This window comes from Schistocerca americana, chromosome 5 (assembly GCF_021461395.2).
Source record: "Schistocerca americana isolate TAMUIC-IGC-003095 chromosome 5, iqSchAmer2.1, whole genome shotgun sequence".
NCBI classification, from domain to species: domain Eukaryota; kingdom Metazoa; phylum Arthropoda; class Insecta; order Orthoptera; family Acrididae; genus Schistocerca; species Schistocerca americana.
Window position 1 is genome coordinate 690659920 of NC_060123.1, and position 12485 is coordinate 690672404.

At 38.6% G+C, this 12485-nt stretch overlaps 1 protein-coding gene across 3 annotated transcripts in view; it reads left to right on the forward strand.

Moving 5' to 3' along the window:
* Positions 1–2701: 2701 nt before the first annotated feature.
* Positions 2702–12485, forward strand: part of LOC124615942 (Bardet-Biedl syndrome 4 protein) — a 127804-nt gene continuing 118020 nt past the window's right edge. The window contains exons 1-3 of one of the 3 annotated variants that reach the window (XM_047144137.1): positions 2702–3067; positions 3206–3348; positions 3491–3603. In XM_047144137.1, the coding sequence (XP_047000093.1) occupies positions 2953–3067; positions 3206–3348; positions 3491–3603 (371 nt within the window). In that variant the 5' untranslated portion in view covers positions 2702–2952. The remainder of the gene's footprint in view (positions 3068–3205; positions 3349–3490; positions 3604–12485) is intronic. The other 2 variants (XR_006979821.1, XM_047144138.1) reach the window with 2 other exon arrangements.

The window sequence follows — 12485 nt, forward strand, 5'->3', positions numbered from 1 at the left end:
TCCCAAATATGTGAGAAACTTATAACTAAATATGCTGTGCTAGGATGCGACATGGCGGAAGTGCTTACCGCAGGTTTATTATTTTATACAATACCTGTCACTTCTGTAACAGCTGAAAGATCATTCAGAAAACTAATAATAATCAAAACTTATTTGAGGAATAATAAGGGTCAAGCTCGACTTCGACATGTGGCACTCATAGCAGCCGAAAACAAGGCCGCATCAAATCTAGGTTTAACGGTACTTACTGATGAATGTGCAAAAACTGAAGCCAGAAAAAGAATGTAAAGTAACTTGTTAAAATAGACTGTCTACTTCCTTTTATTGCGTAGCTATGTTATTAATTACAATCTACCACAGCCACGAAAACATGGCCCTACCTTCTGTCTACATCTACATCTACATCTACATACATACTCCGCAATCCACCATACGGTGCGTGGCGGAGGGTACCTCGTACCACAACTAGCATCTTCTCTCCCTGTTCCACTCCCAAACAGAACGAGGGAAAAATGACTGCCTATACGCCTCTGTACGAGCCCTAATCTCTCTTATCTTATCTTTGCGTTCTTTCCACGAAATATAAGTTGGCGGCAGTAAAATTGTACTGCAGTCAGCTTCAAATGCTGGTTCTCAAAATTTCTTCAGTAGCTATTCACGAAAAGAACGCCTCCTTTCCTCCAGAGACTCCCACCCGAGTTCCTGAAGCATTTCCGTAACACCCGCGTGATGATCAAACCTACCAGTAACAAATCTAGCAGCCCGCCTCTGAATTGCTTCTATGTCCTCCCTCAATATGACCTGATAGGGATCCCAAACGCTCGAGCAGTACTCAAGAATAGGTCGTACTAGTGTTTTATAAGCGGTCTCCTTTACAGATGAACCACATTTTCCCAAAATTCTACCAATGAACCGAAGACGACTATCCGCCTTCCCCACAACTGCCATTACATGCTTGTCCCACTTCATATCGCTCTGCAGTGTTACGCCCAAATATTTAATCGACGTGACTGTGTCAAGCGCTACACTATTAATGGAGTATTCAAACATTACAGGATTCTTTTTCCTATTCATCTGCATTAATTTACATTTATCTATATTTAGAGGTAGCTGCCATTCTTTACACCAATCACAAATCCTCTCCAAGTCATCATGCATCCTCCTACAGTCACTCAACGACGACACCTTCCCGTACACCACAGCATCATCAGCAAACAGCCGCACATTGCTATCCACCCTATCCAAAAGATCATTTATGTAGATAGAAAACAACAGCGGACGTACCACGCTTCCCTGGGGCACTCCAGATGATACCCTCACCTCCGATGAACAATCACCATCGAGGACACTTGCCGATCGGAAATCGTAATTCTAAACGAAATCGTGTTGATCGGTGCTTTAGTGAGAGTGAGTTGCTGACACTGATAATAGCGTGCCTCCTCACACCTCCCTGCCATCGCGGACGTACAAGTCCTAAAGACTTGACTGCCCCTGTGTGCTCCGCTGATGTTTTAGTGGCTTTTCACTAGCTTCTACCCGCGACCTCGTTCCGTAGTATGAACCAATACTGAAAATTATCCTACGCGATCATTTTATGGGTACGAAAGTATCCTATGTCCTTCCCAAGCTGTATACTATCCATGCGCGAAATTTCATCCAAATCTAGCCAGCCGTTTTTGAGTGAAAACGTAAGAAACAACCACATTTATAATACTCTTAGGAAGTATGATTAAATGGTATCTGCTGTGTGTGTTACGCATTATAATTTACTTAGTAGTAAATAAGTTTGTCTTATTATGCCATGCAGTGGGAAGTAAGTAGCTGTTTCTGAAGTAGTTTTGCTTCTGTAAAGTATTTAGTTTAGTTTATATGGGCCCCAATTTCATTTTTTCCCCAGGGCCCTTGTTTACGTAGCTGCGCCACTGCATGTCCTGCTAAGTTGCGTAAATGTCGCGGTAATTCTGACGGAGAACGATCTCCAATTGCTATCTCAAACAAAACACGCTGCATGCGTTGTTGCTTGGGCAATACTAAGCGTTTTAGGATGTCTCATTGAAGGCTTGATACGATTGCTCATGAACTGGCTTCATGATGAGTTCTTGTGCTACCTTTGCTAGCTCTTGGTCCATATTCGCGAAAATACGGCTTACTTTGTCACTGTCCCTGTTCACATTATATTGCTGGAAAATGTTCTCGGTTCTTATAGACAACTCTTTCGGTAATGTGGTCCAAAGTTCGGCAAACGTAATGTTGTAGTTGTACTTCCGGTTGCTGTAGCGGAATCGTTCATTTGTACGCTCGTATCTTCCCGTTGATCTGCCATCGTTGTGCTACACTGCTTTTTATTTGTGATTTGCACTGTATTCTTTTCCGTTCGGGGACACCAATGTAGCCGCTAACTATTATCCGACGCACTTGCGTCGACTCCAAAACCCAATTCTTTATTATTACGCTGATGAACACTAATCTATGACAACCAGTAAATTACAAAGATAAGCAACGGCGGTGAACTTCTTAGCCGTCTCAACTATCGACTCCGGACTACTGTCACTGTAATACAGAAATCACTGCTGTAATCCGTCGCCACAATGTCATTAGTCAAAGGCGACGAGTTGTATCCCATTCTTCAGTTGCCTCGAGTAACCTTACTGTGTTTTTCACGAAACGTTCAAGAATATAACTGACATAATATGTGATGATGACACTCGCTCCACTCCCGAATTTGTGGCAGGGAAAAAACGTATATTTAACGGTAAATTTATCTTTCGTAGGGCGGCAATGCTAGTTGTCGGTGGTTGCTAGGCAACGTGAACCCGCAAACAGAACGCTATTCTCAATTCTGTGAGCGAAGTCAATGTTTTGGTAGATGTCTTGTGAATGTTGTTATTGCTACAACGCCAGTAACGTGCATGTTACACATTTTAGATTTTAATTGGTGAAGAGTCATAAATCATGAATTCTGTAAATACACATCATGGCATACCAAACGGTCGGCCCAGTGTTGGAATATCAAATTCGGCGCGAGTGTCAAGCGTCGCCAGAAGTGGTGTGGGGAGGCAGAGAAAAGGTATGATTGATTCAAAATCTGTTTAACTGCATTTGAATTCTGTTGAGAATTTTGATTTTGCAGTGATTAACCACTTGGTAGGAAGGACGTAAGAGTTTGTTCTTCCACGTTTTGTTCTCACCAGTTTTCATGTTATAGTTCCAGATTGCCCGTTAATTGAAAGTCGTAATTGGTTGATACATCTACATTATGCACGAAAGGAATTCGGGATATGTAAAATATTAATCCAAGAAGAACTCGAGAAGAGCAAAGGATTCTCTGAATTCGCAAACTATATGCAGGTATCAACAAACAGTTATTTTCATAGCTGTAGATTTTGCAGATCGAGATTATCGTATACGCATTCAAAATGTTCTGTGCAGAATATTCAATTTTACGTACTTATAATAACATGACAAACATGAATGTATTTACGCCTTGTAGGGTTTAATACTGAGGCACGAAGGAAGAATCCAAGATTCCCTCGAGTATTTTCAAACATGTCATGCCATTAATCCCATGAACGTGGACAACATCAAGCAGGTTGCAAGATCTCTGTAAGTAATATTTTGAAGGATTTGAATGAGATAACTCCTTTTATTCTAGATTTCATTTCATAGTATCTACTACAAATTAATTACTTACTTGCCTTCGTACATAAAGTTCTGTTACTTACTGCATGTATTGAATGGTACATTATTAACAGAAAATAGTCCATTTTCAAATGTGTAATAATTTATTTTCAATTAGCCCACACATTAATTCATCCAGGTATCATCCTTCAATGATATATGATTTATAAATTATAGAGTGCAGCAATCAGTCGACCTTTTTTATATTTTATTATGCAAATCCGGATTTCGGCTAGTAACTGGCCATTCTCAATGCACTATTTTCTAACCTCAATGCATGTACGTCCCTGTTGTTCGGGTGTCAGTCTAAAAAAGGACAACTGATTGCTGCACTCTGTAATTTATAAGTCACATAACAGTCGCTGAGTGCACCCACTTTCCGAATGGAAACCTGATATTAGATTTGTAACCAAAATAAAATTAGATTAGATTACATTCAGTTTTCATTCCATAGACCTTTATGAGATAATTCTCGTGGGTGTGGAACAAGTCAGAAAGTATAAAAAACATAAAACATTTGAATATAATTCTGACTACCCTGATCATTTGTCAGGTGATGGTCAAAATAGGTCAATACAGTACAGTAAACTTGATGTTCTTTAATAAACTGTCAGAATGAAATGTAATTATGCACTTTTAATAAATTTATCATACACGAAATATGTAATTATTACTGTTGTGACCCAGTACTGTCAAAACTGAAATGTAACAGACTTTTTACTGAAGCTGGTCTAACACTCCCTGTTAAGATATTCGTCTATTGAGTAGTAGGGGTTTGCTTATCAAAAAGTCTTTATATATACAAACCGAGCAAAAGCTTTAGCGTGTAATAAGACTCATTTGTGGTGCAAATTCAAGAACATCATGTAGACACCTGTTCAAGGAACTTCATATCCTAACCACTGCTTCTCAGTATATTTATTTCTAAATGAAATTTTTTGCAACTAAATTATCTCTATTTCCACCCAATAGCCCAATACATAGTATCAATACCAGGGGATAAGAAAAATATTCCCACCCAATAGCCCAATACATAGTATCAATACCAGGGGATAAGAAAAATAGAGATAATTTAGTTGCAAAAAATTTCATTTAGAAATAAATATACTGAGAAGCAGTGGTTAGGATATGAAGTTCCTTGAACAGGTGTCTACATGATGTTCTTGAATTTGCACCACAAATGAGTCTTATTACACGCTAAAGCTTTTGCTCGGTTTGTCAGGTTACCCCAGGATATGCCCCTGTATGACAGAATAGAATGAAAATAAATTGCCAAAAAAAGTACATATACACCAGGTATAGGGGCCTAAGTATGCTTTTATGAGGAAAGGAGAGATAGTCAGCTGTGACACTGATGAAGGAACCATCCTTGCACTTGTCTGAAATGATTTTGGACTTAAATCAGGATGACTAGACTGACAGAGCAAGGTACTTTCTCCAGAATATGAGGTCAAGGTATTAACAGCTGCACTGCCTCATTCGGTTGGTCCCTTTTGTACAAAGTACTTTCATATAAACACTGTTTGCCCTTCATCACTGCAGACATCAAAAACGTCTGCTGATGATTTCAGAACCATGAACTTGCTGCGCTGTGCCCCTGCACTAACTCCAGTCCATAGGGAAAACTGATTCCAGGCTCGTAAACATGCCACTACACTATTCCCCAACATGTCTTCATATGCTCACCTCAGACTGACATTCCCCTCCCCCTCCACGATGAGTGTGATGCTGGACTTGGGACAATGACAAGACAATACTATCATGCATTATAGATCTTTTCACATGATTGTATTGCAATAGCATTACAGTATCATAATGTGATAAGGAGGTGTCGTTAACCCTCCGTTATTAACCACTATTCTGAATCATATAAGTAATCTTCTTGCTAAAACATTACATACAAAGAACGCTTTAGCTGCCTTTTTAAACAGGTGTATCTTAGTAATCTTTTCATCTGCTTGGACACTTTATTATACAGCTTTATTCCATGATATAATATACCATTTTGAGATTTTTGTTTGTTTTTCCTTGGTAATTGTAAGTCCAGACTGGCTCTTGTTCCATGAGTACTCTTAATGAAATACTTAGCAATATTTTCTCTAACATGCGTAACAGATTGGAAGATGTACTCACATGGCACAGTATGTGTACCAGTACCCACGTTTTTAAACAGGTCTTTACAATGGGTCCGTCTACTACTTCTAGTTATTATGTTGTTATTCTATTGGCCCTTTTCTGCAGTTTAAAAACTGTATCCATCTTTTGTGTCTTCGATCCCCAGAAAAGAATTCCATAGCCAAGATTTTGGAGTACAAAAGTATGCTACCACAAAACATTTGCTGTTAAAAACTGAACATGCTGGTGATTTTTTTTTTTTCTACACTCTTCGCGTGTTTGTCCCATGCTAATTGACAATCAGTATTCATCCCTAACATTTTTTGTTACGCTATCAGTTAATTTATTAACTATGCGTAGCGCAACAGAAGTGTGTTCTCTCTATAATTCTCATACTGTTTGCTTTTTTTATGTTCACTGTCAGTTTATTACACACTAACCAATCGTAAACATCCATGAAGGTTTCATTTTCTTTGTTTCGTAGCAGTTGAATGACTATAATGTTGTTGTCACCAGGAGAGAGAACTTGTCCTTAATTATAGGTTATGGGGAGTTACTAAGAGATTATGGAAGTTAACATTTTACAATTTGAAGCTTTAAAAAGTTGGAAAAGGTACTGTGTACATTTCACTCACCTATGCTACTAAAATGTTTTATAGATTGTAATGGTTTCCTTCCTGTGTACATAGTAAACTTGTCTGTGAATGATTTTGTCTCCATATCTTCCTAAATGATGACAAAAAAATTTCATTGTACACATGTCTGCTTAGAAGTTAGGAATAAAACTGCTTTCAGATCAGATCACATCGCAAGTCCAAGGCAATCATGTGTAAGCTGTTGTGGTTTCTAATCAGGTGATATCACAAGATACACAGTTCCCCTATTTATCCATACTAAATAATACACAGCACACTGATGCTTTCATAGTAATGCCCTTCTCCTTTACTTAAAAAAAAAAAAAAAAAATTGAGCTGGGAGTAAATTATTAGAGACTGATGAAATATTTGATAATTTTGTGAAATTTTGTGTGTTTGGCGGTTTTATTTGTCTTTTTACAATTTAAGTACATTATTTACGTGGTGTTTGCTGCTTAGGATTTCTTTAATTTAGTTTTTTGTCAAAAAGGCAAGGAATTATAATTTTTTCATTCCTTCGGCAACTATTAAGTTTCTGAAAAGACAAGCCCTATACAAATGATAGTGCAAAATTAAACAGTGCAAATGATATTTGGAGTGAAAGTGGGGTAAAAATGAAAGTAACAGATGATTACAGTAACAGGGTACTGCAAAAGTAGGCCTAAGTACTGTAGCAAATTTAAATACTTATATTGGGAAGCACCAGAGTGTTAATACAGTGGATGGCAGAGTTGTTGTTGTTGTGGTCTTCAGTCCTGAGACTGGTTTGATGCAGCTCTCCATGCTACTCTATCCTGTGCAAGCTTCTTCATCTCCCAGTACCTACTGCAACCTACATCCTTCTGAATCTGTTTAGTGTATTCATCTCTCGGTCTCCCTCTACGATTTTTACCCTCCACGCTGCCCTCCAATACTAAATTGGTGATCCCTTGATGCCTCAGAACATGTCCTACCAACTGATCCCTTCTTCTGGTCAAGTTGTGCCACAAACTTCTCTTCTCCCCAATCCTATTCAATACCTCCTCATTAGTTACGTGATCTACCCACCTTATCTTCAGCATTCTTCTGTAGCACCACATTTCGAAAGCTTCTATTCTCTTCTTGTCCAAACTAGTTATCGTCCATGTTTCACTTCCATACATGGCTACACTCCATACAAATACTTTCAGAAACGACTTCCTGACACTTAAATCTATACTCGATGTTAACAAATTTCTCTTCTTCAGAAACGATTTCCTTGCCATTGCCAGTCTACGTTTTATATCCTCTCTACTTCGACCATCATCAGTTATTTTACTCCCTAAATAGCAAAACTCCTTTACTACTTTAAGTGTCTCATTTCCTAATCTAATTCCCTCAGCATCACCCGATTTAATTTGACTACATTCCATTATCCTCGTTTTGGTTTTATTGATGTTCATCTTATATCCTCCTTTCAAGACACTGTCCATTCCGTTCAACTGCTCTTCCAAGTCCTTTGCTGTCTCTGACAGAATTACAATGTCATTGGCGAACCTCAAAGTTTTTACTTCTTCTCCATGAATTTTAATACCTACTCCGAATTTTTCTTTTGTTTCCTTTACTGCTTGCTCAATATACAGATTGAATAACACCGGGGAGAGGCTACAACCCTGTCTCACTCCTTTCCCAACCACTGCTTCCCTTTCATGCCCCTCGACTCTCATAACTGCCATCTGATTTCTGTACAAATTGTAAATAGCCTTTCGCTTCCTGTATTTTATACCTGCCACCTTCAGAATTTGAAAGAGAGTATTCCAGTTAACATTGTCAAAAGCTTTCTCTAAGTCTACAAATGCTAGAAACGTAGGTTTGATGGCAGAGTAACAAAACAATTTACAGCTGGACTGGGAGTAACAAAACAATTTACAGCTGGACTGGGAAGGGCACCCTCCAAATTTGGCGTGTGGTTACTGACAGCCTCTTCTCAAGCTTGACAGCTATGTGCTGGGAAAGTTATTTATATATATTCAAAACAGACTTGAAACCAATACACTACCCTATGTTTATGTGTTTCTTGTCTGACTTATTTTACTAAAGATTTATGACCACTGGATGTGTGAACTCTTTCTACTTTTTGCACATTGTTTTCCAAGTAAGAGTGGAAGCGCTTGTACTATATTCCTCTTATGCCTCGTGATCCTACCTTGTTTAGTAATATTTTATGGTCAACTGTATCAGAAGCCTTGAACAAGTCAAGGACTATGCCTGTAACACAGCCATTCTTATCAAGAGCTTCAAGTACCAGTTTTGTGAAATTTGTAGTGGCCAGCAGGTGTATTTCACCACTTTCGAAACCACACTGTGCTTTGTTCAAAAAGTTGTTTTTGTTCATGCAACTATTTAGTCTTTCCTTAATGACTGATTCAGTTATTGCTGTGAAAACAACCATAGTGAAACTGGCCTGTATTTTCAATACCCTCAGCATTATCTTTGTTTAGTAAGGGCACAACTCGTAGGCACACTGGAGAAATACCCGACTAAAGGGCTCATTTTTTATGTTTGTTACTGGGGATTTTATGCTGTCTATGCACAACTTCAGAACAGAGAGTGAAACCTCATCTACACCTGCTTACTTCTTATTTTTTAATTTCTGCAGTGTCTTCCTGGTTTTAAGCTCTATTGTGGCCTGATCATCTTTTGTGAAATCCTTGCACATAGGCCCCCATTTTCTGTCACATGATTCAGCCCAGCACTTGACTTGAAATGGCTGGTGATAGGATACTCCTCCCATAACTTTTCCTGTGCCATCACTGGTACCTACCAGCAGTACTCTCTTCTTCCGTACTGTGTTACCCTGATTGATGCTTTTTGTGGTTTTACTAATTTAGTGATGGTTATTTTGAGTAGTATCTGCTTCCTCGTCCTTCCTATTGGTGTGCAGAGTCTGCTGTACATTTTCTTCTCCTACACCATCTTGAAGTTCCTCTCCGCTCAACTCCGACAGATGGAGTGTGTTGCTAGTAGACACAACAGAATTGTCAGACTGTGTCCTCCTCCTGCTAGCCTTCCTACCACCTGCCAGCATGTCTTTTATTTCTTCCTTTCTTGTTGCTTCATCATTTACAACTCTGACAGTATTTCAGGGACATATTTTTTCAGACATTCAGTTTCATTATTCTTTTGTTCCAAATCTCCTCACATGAAGACATCAAACCCGATGTTACTGTATTTCTTCTGTCTCATTAACTGTATTTTTTATAATGTGATCTCAAGCCGAGATGATACCACCAGGATGATGACAGTAACTTGTCTTGAATGCCAGAGATTAACAACTATTAAAACAGTTTGTATAAATTAAATATTCTGTCAAATCTTAATTTTTGTGATATAGGTAACCCACAGAAACTTGCCATGTGTAAAGTGAAATTCATGTTCCTACTTATTGTGTGAGACCATTCATTTTTGGAGATCGAATGACACATTTTTGATGTCATATTGGAGAGTAATGTTGCATTCCCAAATCCTCTGTGACCTCCTTTCCACCATCATCAATATCTGTCTTCTCACTTCTATCTTATCCCCACCCTCCATATTAACCAGCACTTGAGATACCACACTCGAATAAGGGAGAAATGGAGTTCGAATCCTCAACTGGCTACCTGGATTGAAGATTTTGTGGTTTTGCTAATTTGCTGATGGGTATTTTGAGCAGGGCTCTGTGAATTCACTTCCTCGTCCTTCTCCAATACAAACTTGGGCACCAAATTTAATGGCCATGTTGTTGATGCAGTGTGAAACAGTATAGTCTTCTCCTTTCTTCTCTCCATATTTGTTTTTCCCTCTCTTATATTAAACATAGATTTCCCTGTGTCCTCTAGGGCTGATGTAAATATTCTGCCACTCATTTCTATCAGAAAACAAGCTTGAGAAAACTTGCACTACAACAGTTCAACCTGTTGTAAATGACCCAGCATACAAAGAGGTAATCAACAGTTTGAAGGGGAAAAAAAAAAAAAAAAAAAAAAAAAAAAACGGAAAACCACATAGCAGCAGGAACAGATGGAATACCAAGGAAATGCTGAAATATGATGATCATAAAATTCATGAGAAATTATTTCATCTTATTCTTAAAATTTGGCAATATGAAAAAATACCTGATGATTGGAAGGAATCAATTATTGTCCTTTTACACAAAAAAGCAGATAAACATAATTGCAGGAATGTCGCTATTAGTCATAGCTTACAAAGTACTGTCAGATGTAATGTAGCCTATACCAAGGATGTAATAGGTGACTCCCAGAATGGTTTTTGGAAAAATAGATCAAAATAGAAAGCATATTATACATCAAACTTGACAATGGGAATATAACAAGAGCGTCTGTTCGTTGTGTGTTCATAACTTTCAGATAGCATACAATTCATTGCACAGAGTATGGTATGGGAAATCATGGCAGAATATGGAATCCCCAAGAAACTTATCATCTTAGTCCAAGTGTGTATGGACAAGGCAGTAAGCTGGGTCACACACTGTGACTCCAGTTGTTTTGAGAACAAAACTGGGTTGAAGCAAGGTGATGCTTTAACCCTATTTATCTTCAAAAATTTCATAGGAATTGTGGTAAGAGAAACCAAATGAGCAACAAATGAAAACATCACAGATAAACACCCAAATATACTGATGTATGCAGATGAGATAATTTTAAGAGGAAATAACAGTGGTGAAACTGACACACTGTTCGAGAAGCTAAATAATACTGCCCTGAAAGTAGATTTAAAAACTAATGAAAAAAAAAAAAAAACAGAATACAAGATCGAGAGTGAAATTTTCACTGTGCACTGATATGAAATTTCCTGTCAGATTAAAACTGTGTGCCAGAGTGAAACTTGAACTCAGGACTTAAGCCTTTTGTGGACAGGTGCTGTACCAATTGAGCTATCCAAGGATGTCTCATGACCTGTCATCACAACTTTACTTCTGCAAACACCTCATCTGCTACCTGAATCCAAACTTCACAGAAACTCTCCTCTTCACAGATATCACACTAACAATTTTAAAGAATCTGGCTGTGATTTCAGTCACAACTAGAAGTTGTAAGTCTATGAAGTTTGGAGTGTAAGAGTTGGGGTACTGTCAGAAATAGAGCTGTGAGGATGGGTTGTGAGATGTGCTTGGGTAGCTCAGTCAGTAAACAATTGTCCGCAAAAGGCAAAGGTTCCACTTTGCGTTCGGCCCAGCACACAGTTTTAGTCTTCCAGGAAGTTTCAGAACACAAGATCATACAAGGGGAAAATATGACTGCACGACAGTGTGATAACCTTTGCATAGAAAACTACACTTTCAAGAACACTCCCAACTTCAAACACCTTAGTGTAATTATAAGTGATTGCAATAGAAGACAAGTTGAATACCAAACCAGACTACAGACTGCAAAGTTTACTTTTCCCTGCAATAACTTCTATCCTCCAAACTCTGGACCAGGAAAATCAAGCTGGAACTCTACAACACCATCACCTGGCCAGCACTGCAATACAGATCCAAAACACAGGGCATGACCAAAAGCAAGGAGCACAAGCTCTCAGTCTTCGAAAATATAGTGTTCCAAAAATTTTTGGGCCGGCATTTGACTAAGCAACATGAAGATGGGTTTGGAGATTCAACAAAGAAATAATTAAGCTAGTCAACCAACCCATGGTAGTGAAAATCTCCAAAGCAAGATGACATTTGCAAAGGGCAGGCCATGTTGTCAGAATGGAGAAAGGCAGAATAGTGTGTCAGATATATGTTAAGAAGGTGGAAGCTGAAGACCCCCTGGAAGACCAAGAAGCAGATGGCGAGATGAGGTGACTGCAGAATACTGGGTTTCACTGAGTGGGAGGAGGTGGCATAAGAACTGGAGGCAGATTGTGACAGCAGTGCAGGATCATCGCGTCCCAAAGAAACAAACAAAGTGAGTGTTTTCTGTGAGACATATTCCTTAGTGGTGATTTTCATGCTACTAATACACTACTTCTTTTCCTTGCAACTTGACGCTGATGACTTACACACTCAATATGTCTCTCCTTCTTAGCTAGGGGGAAAAACATTCCTTGACATAA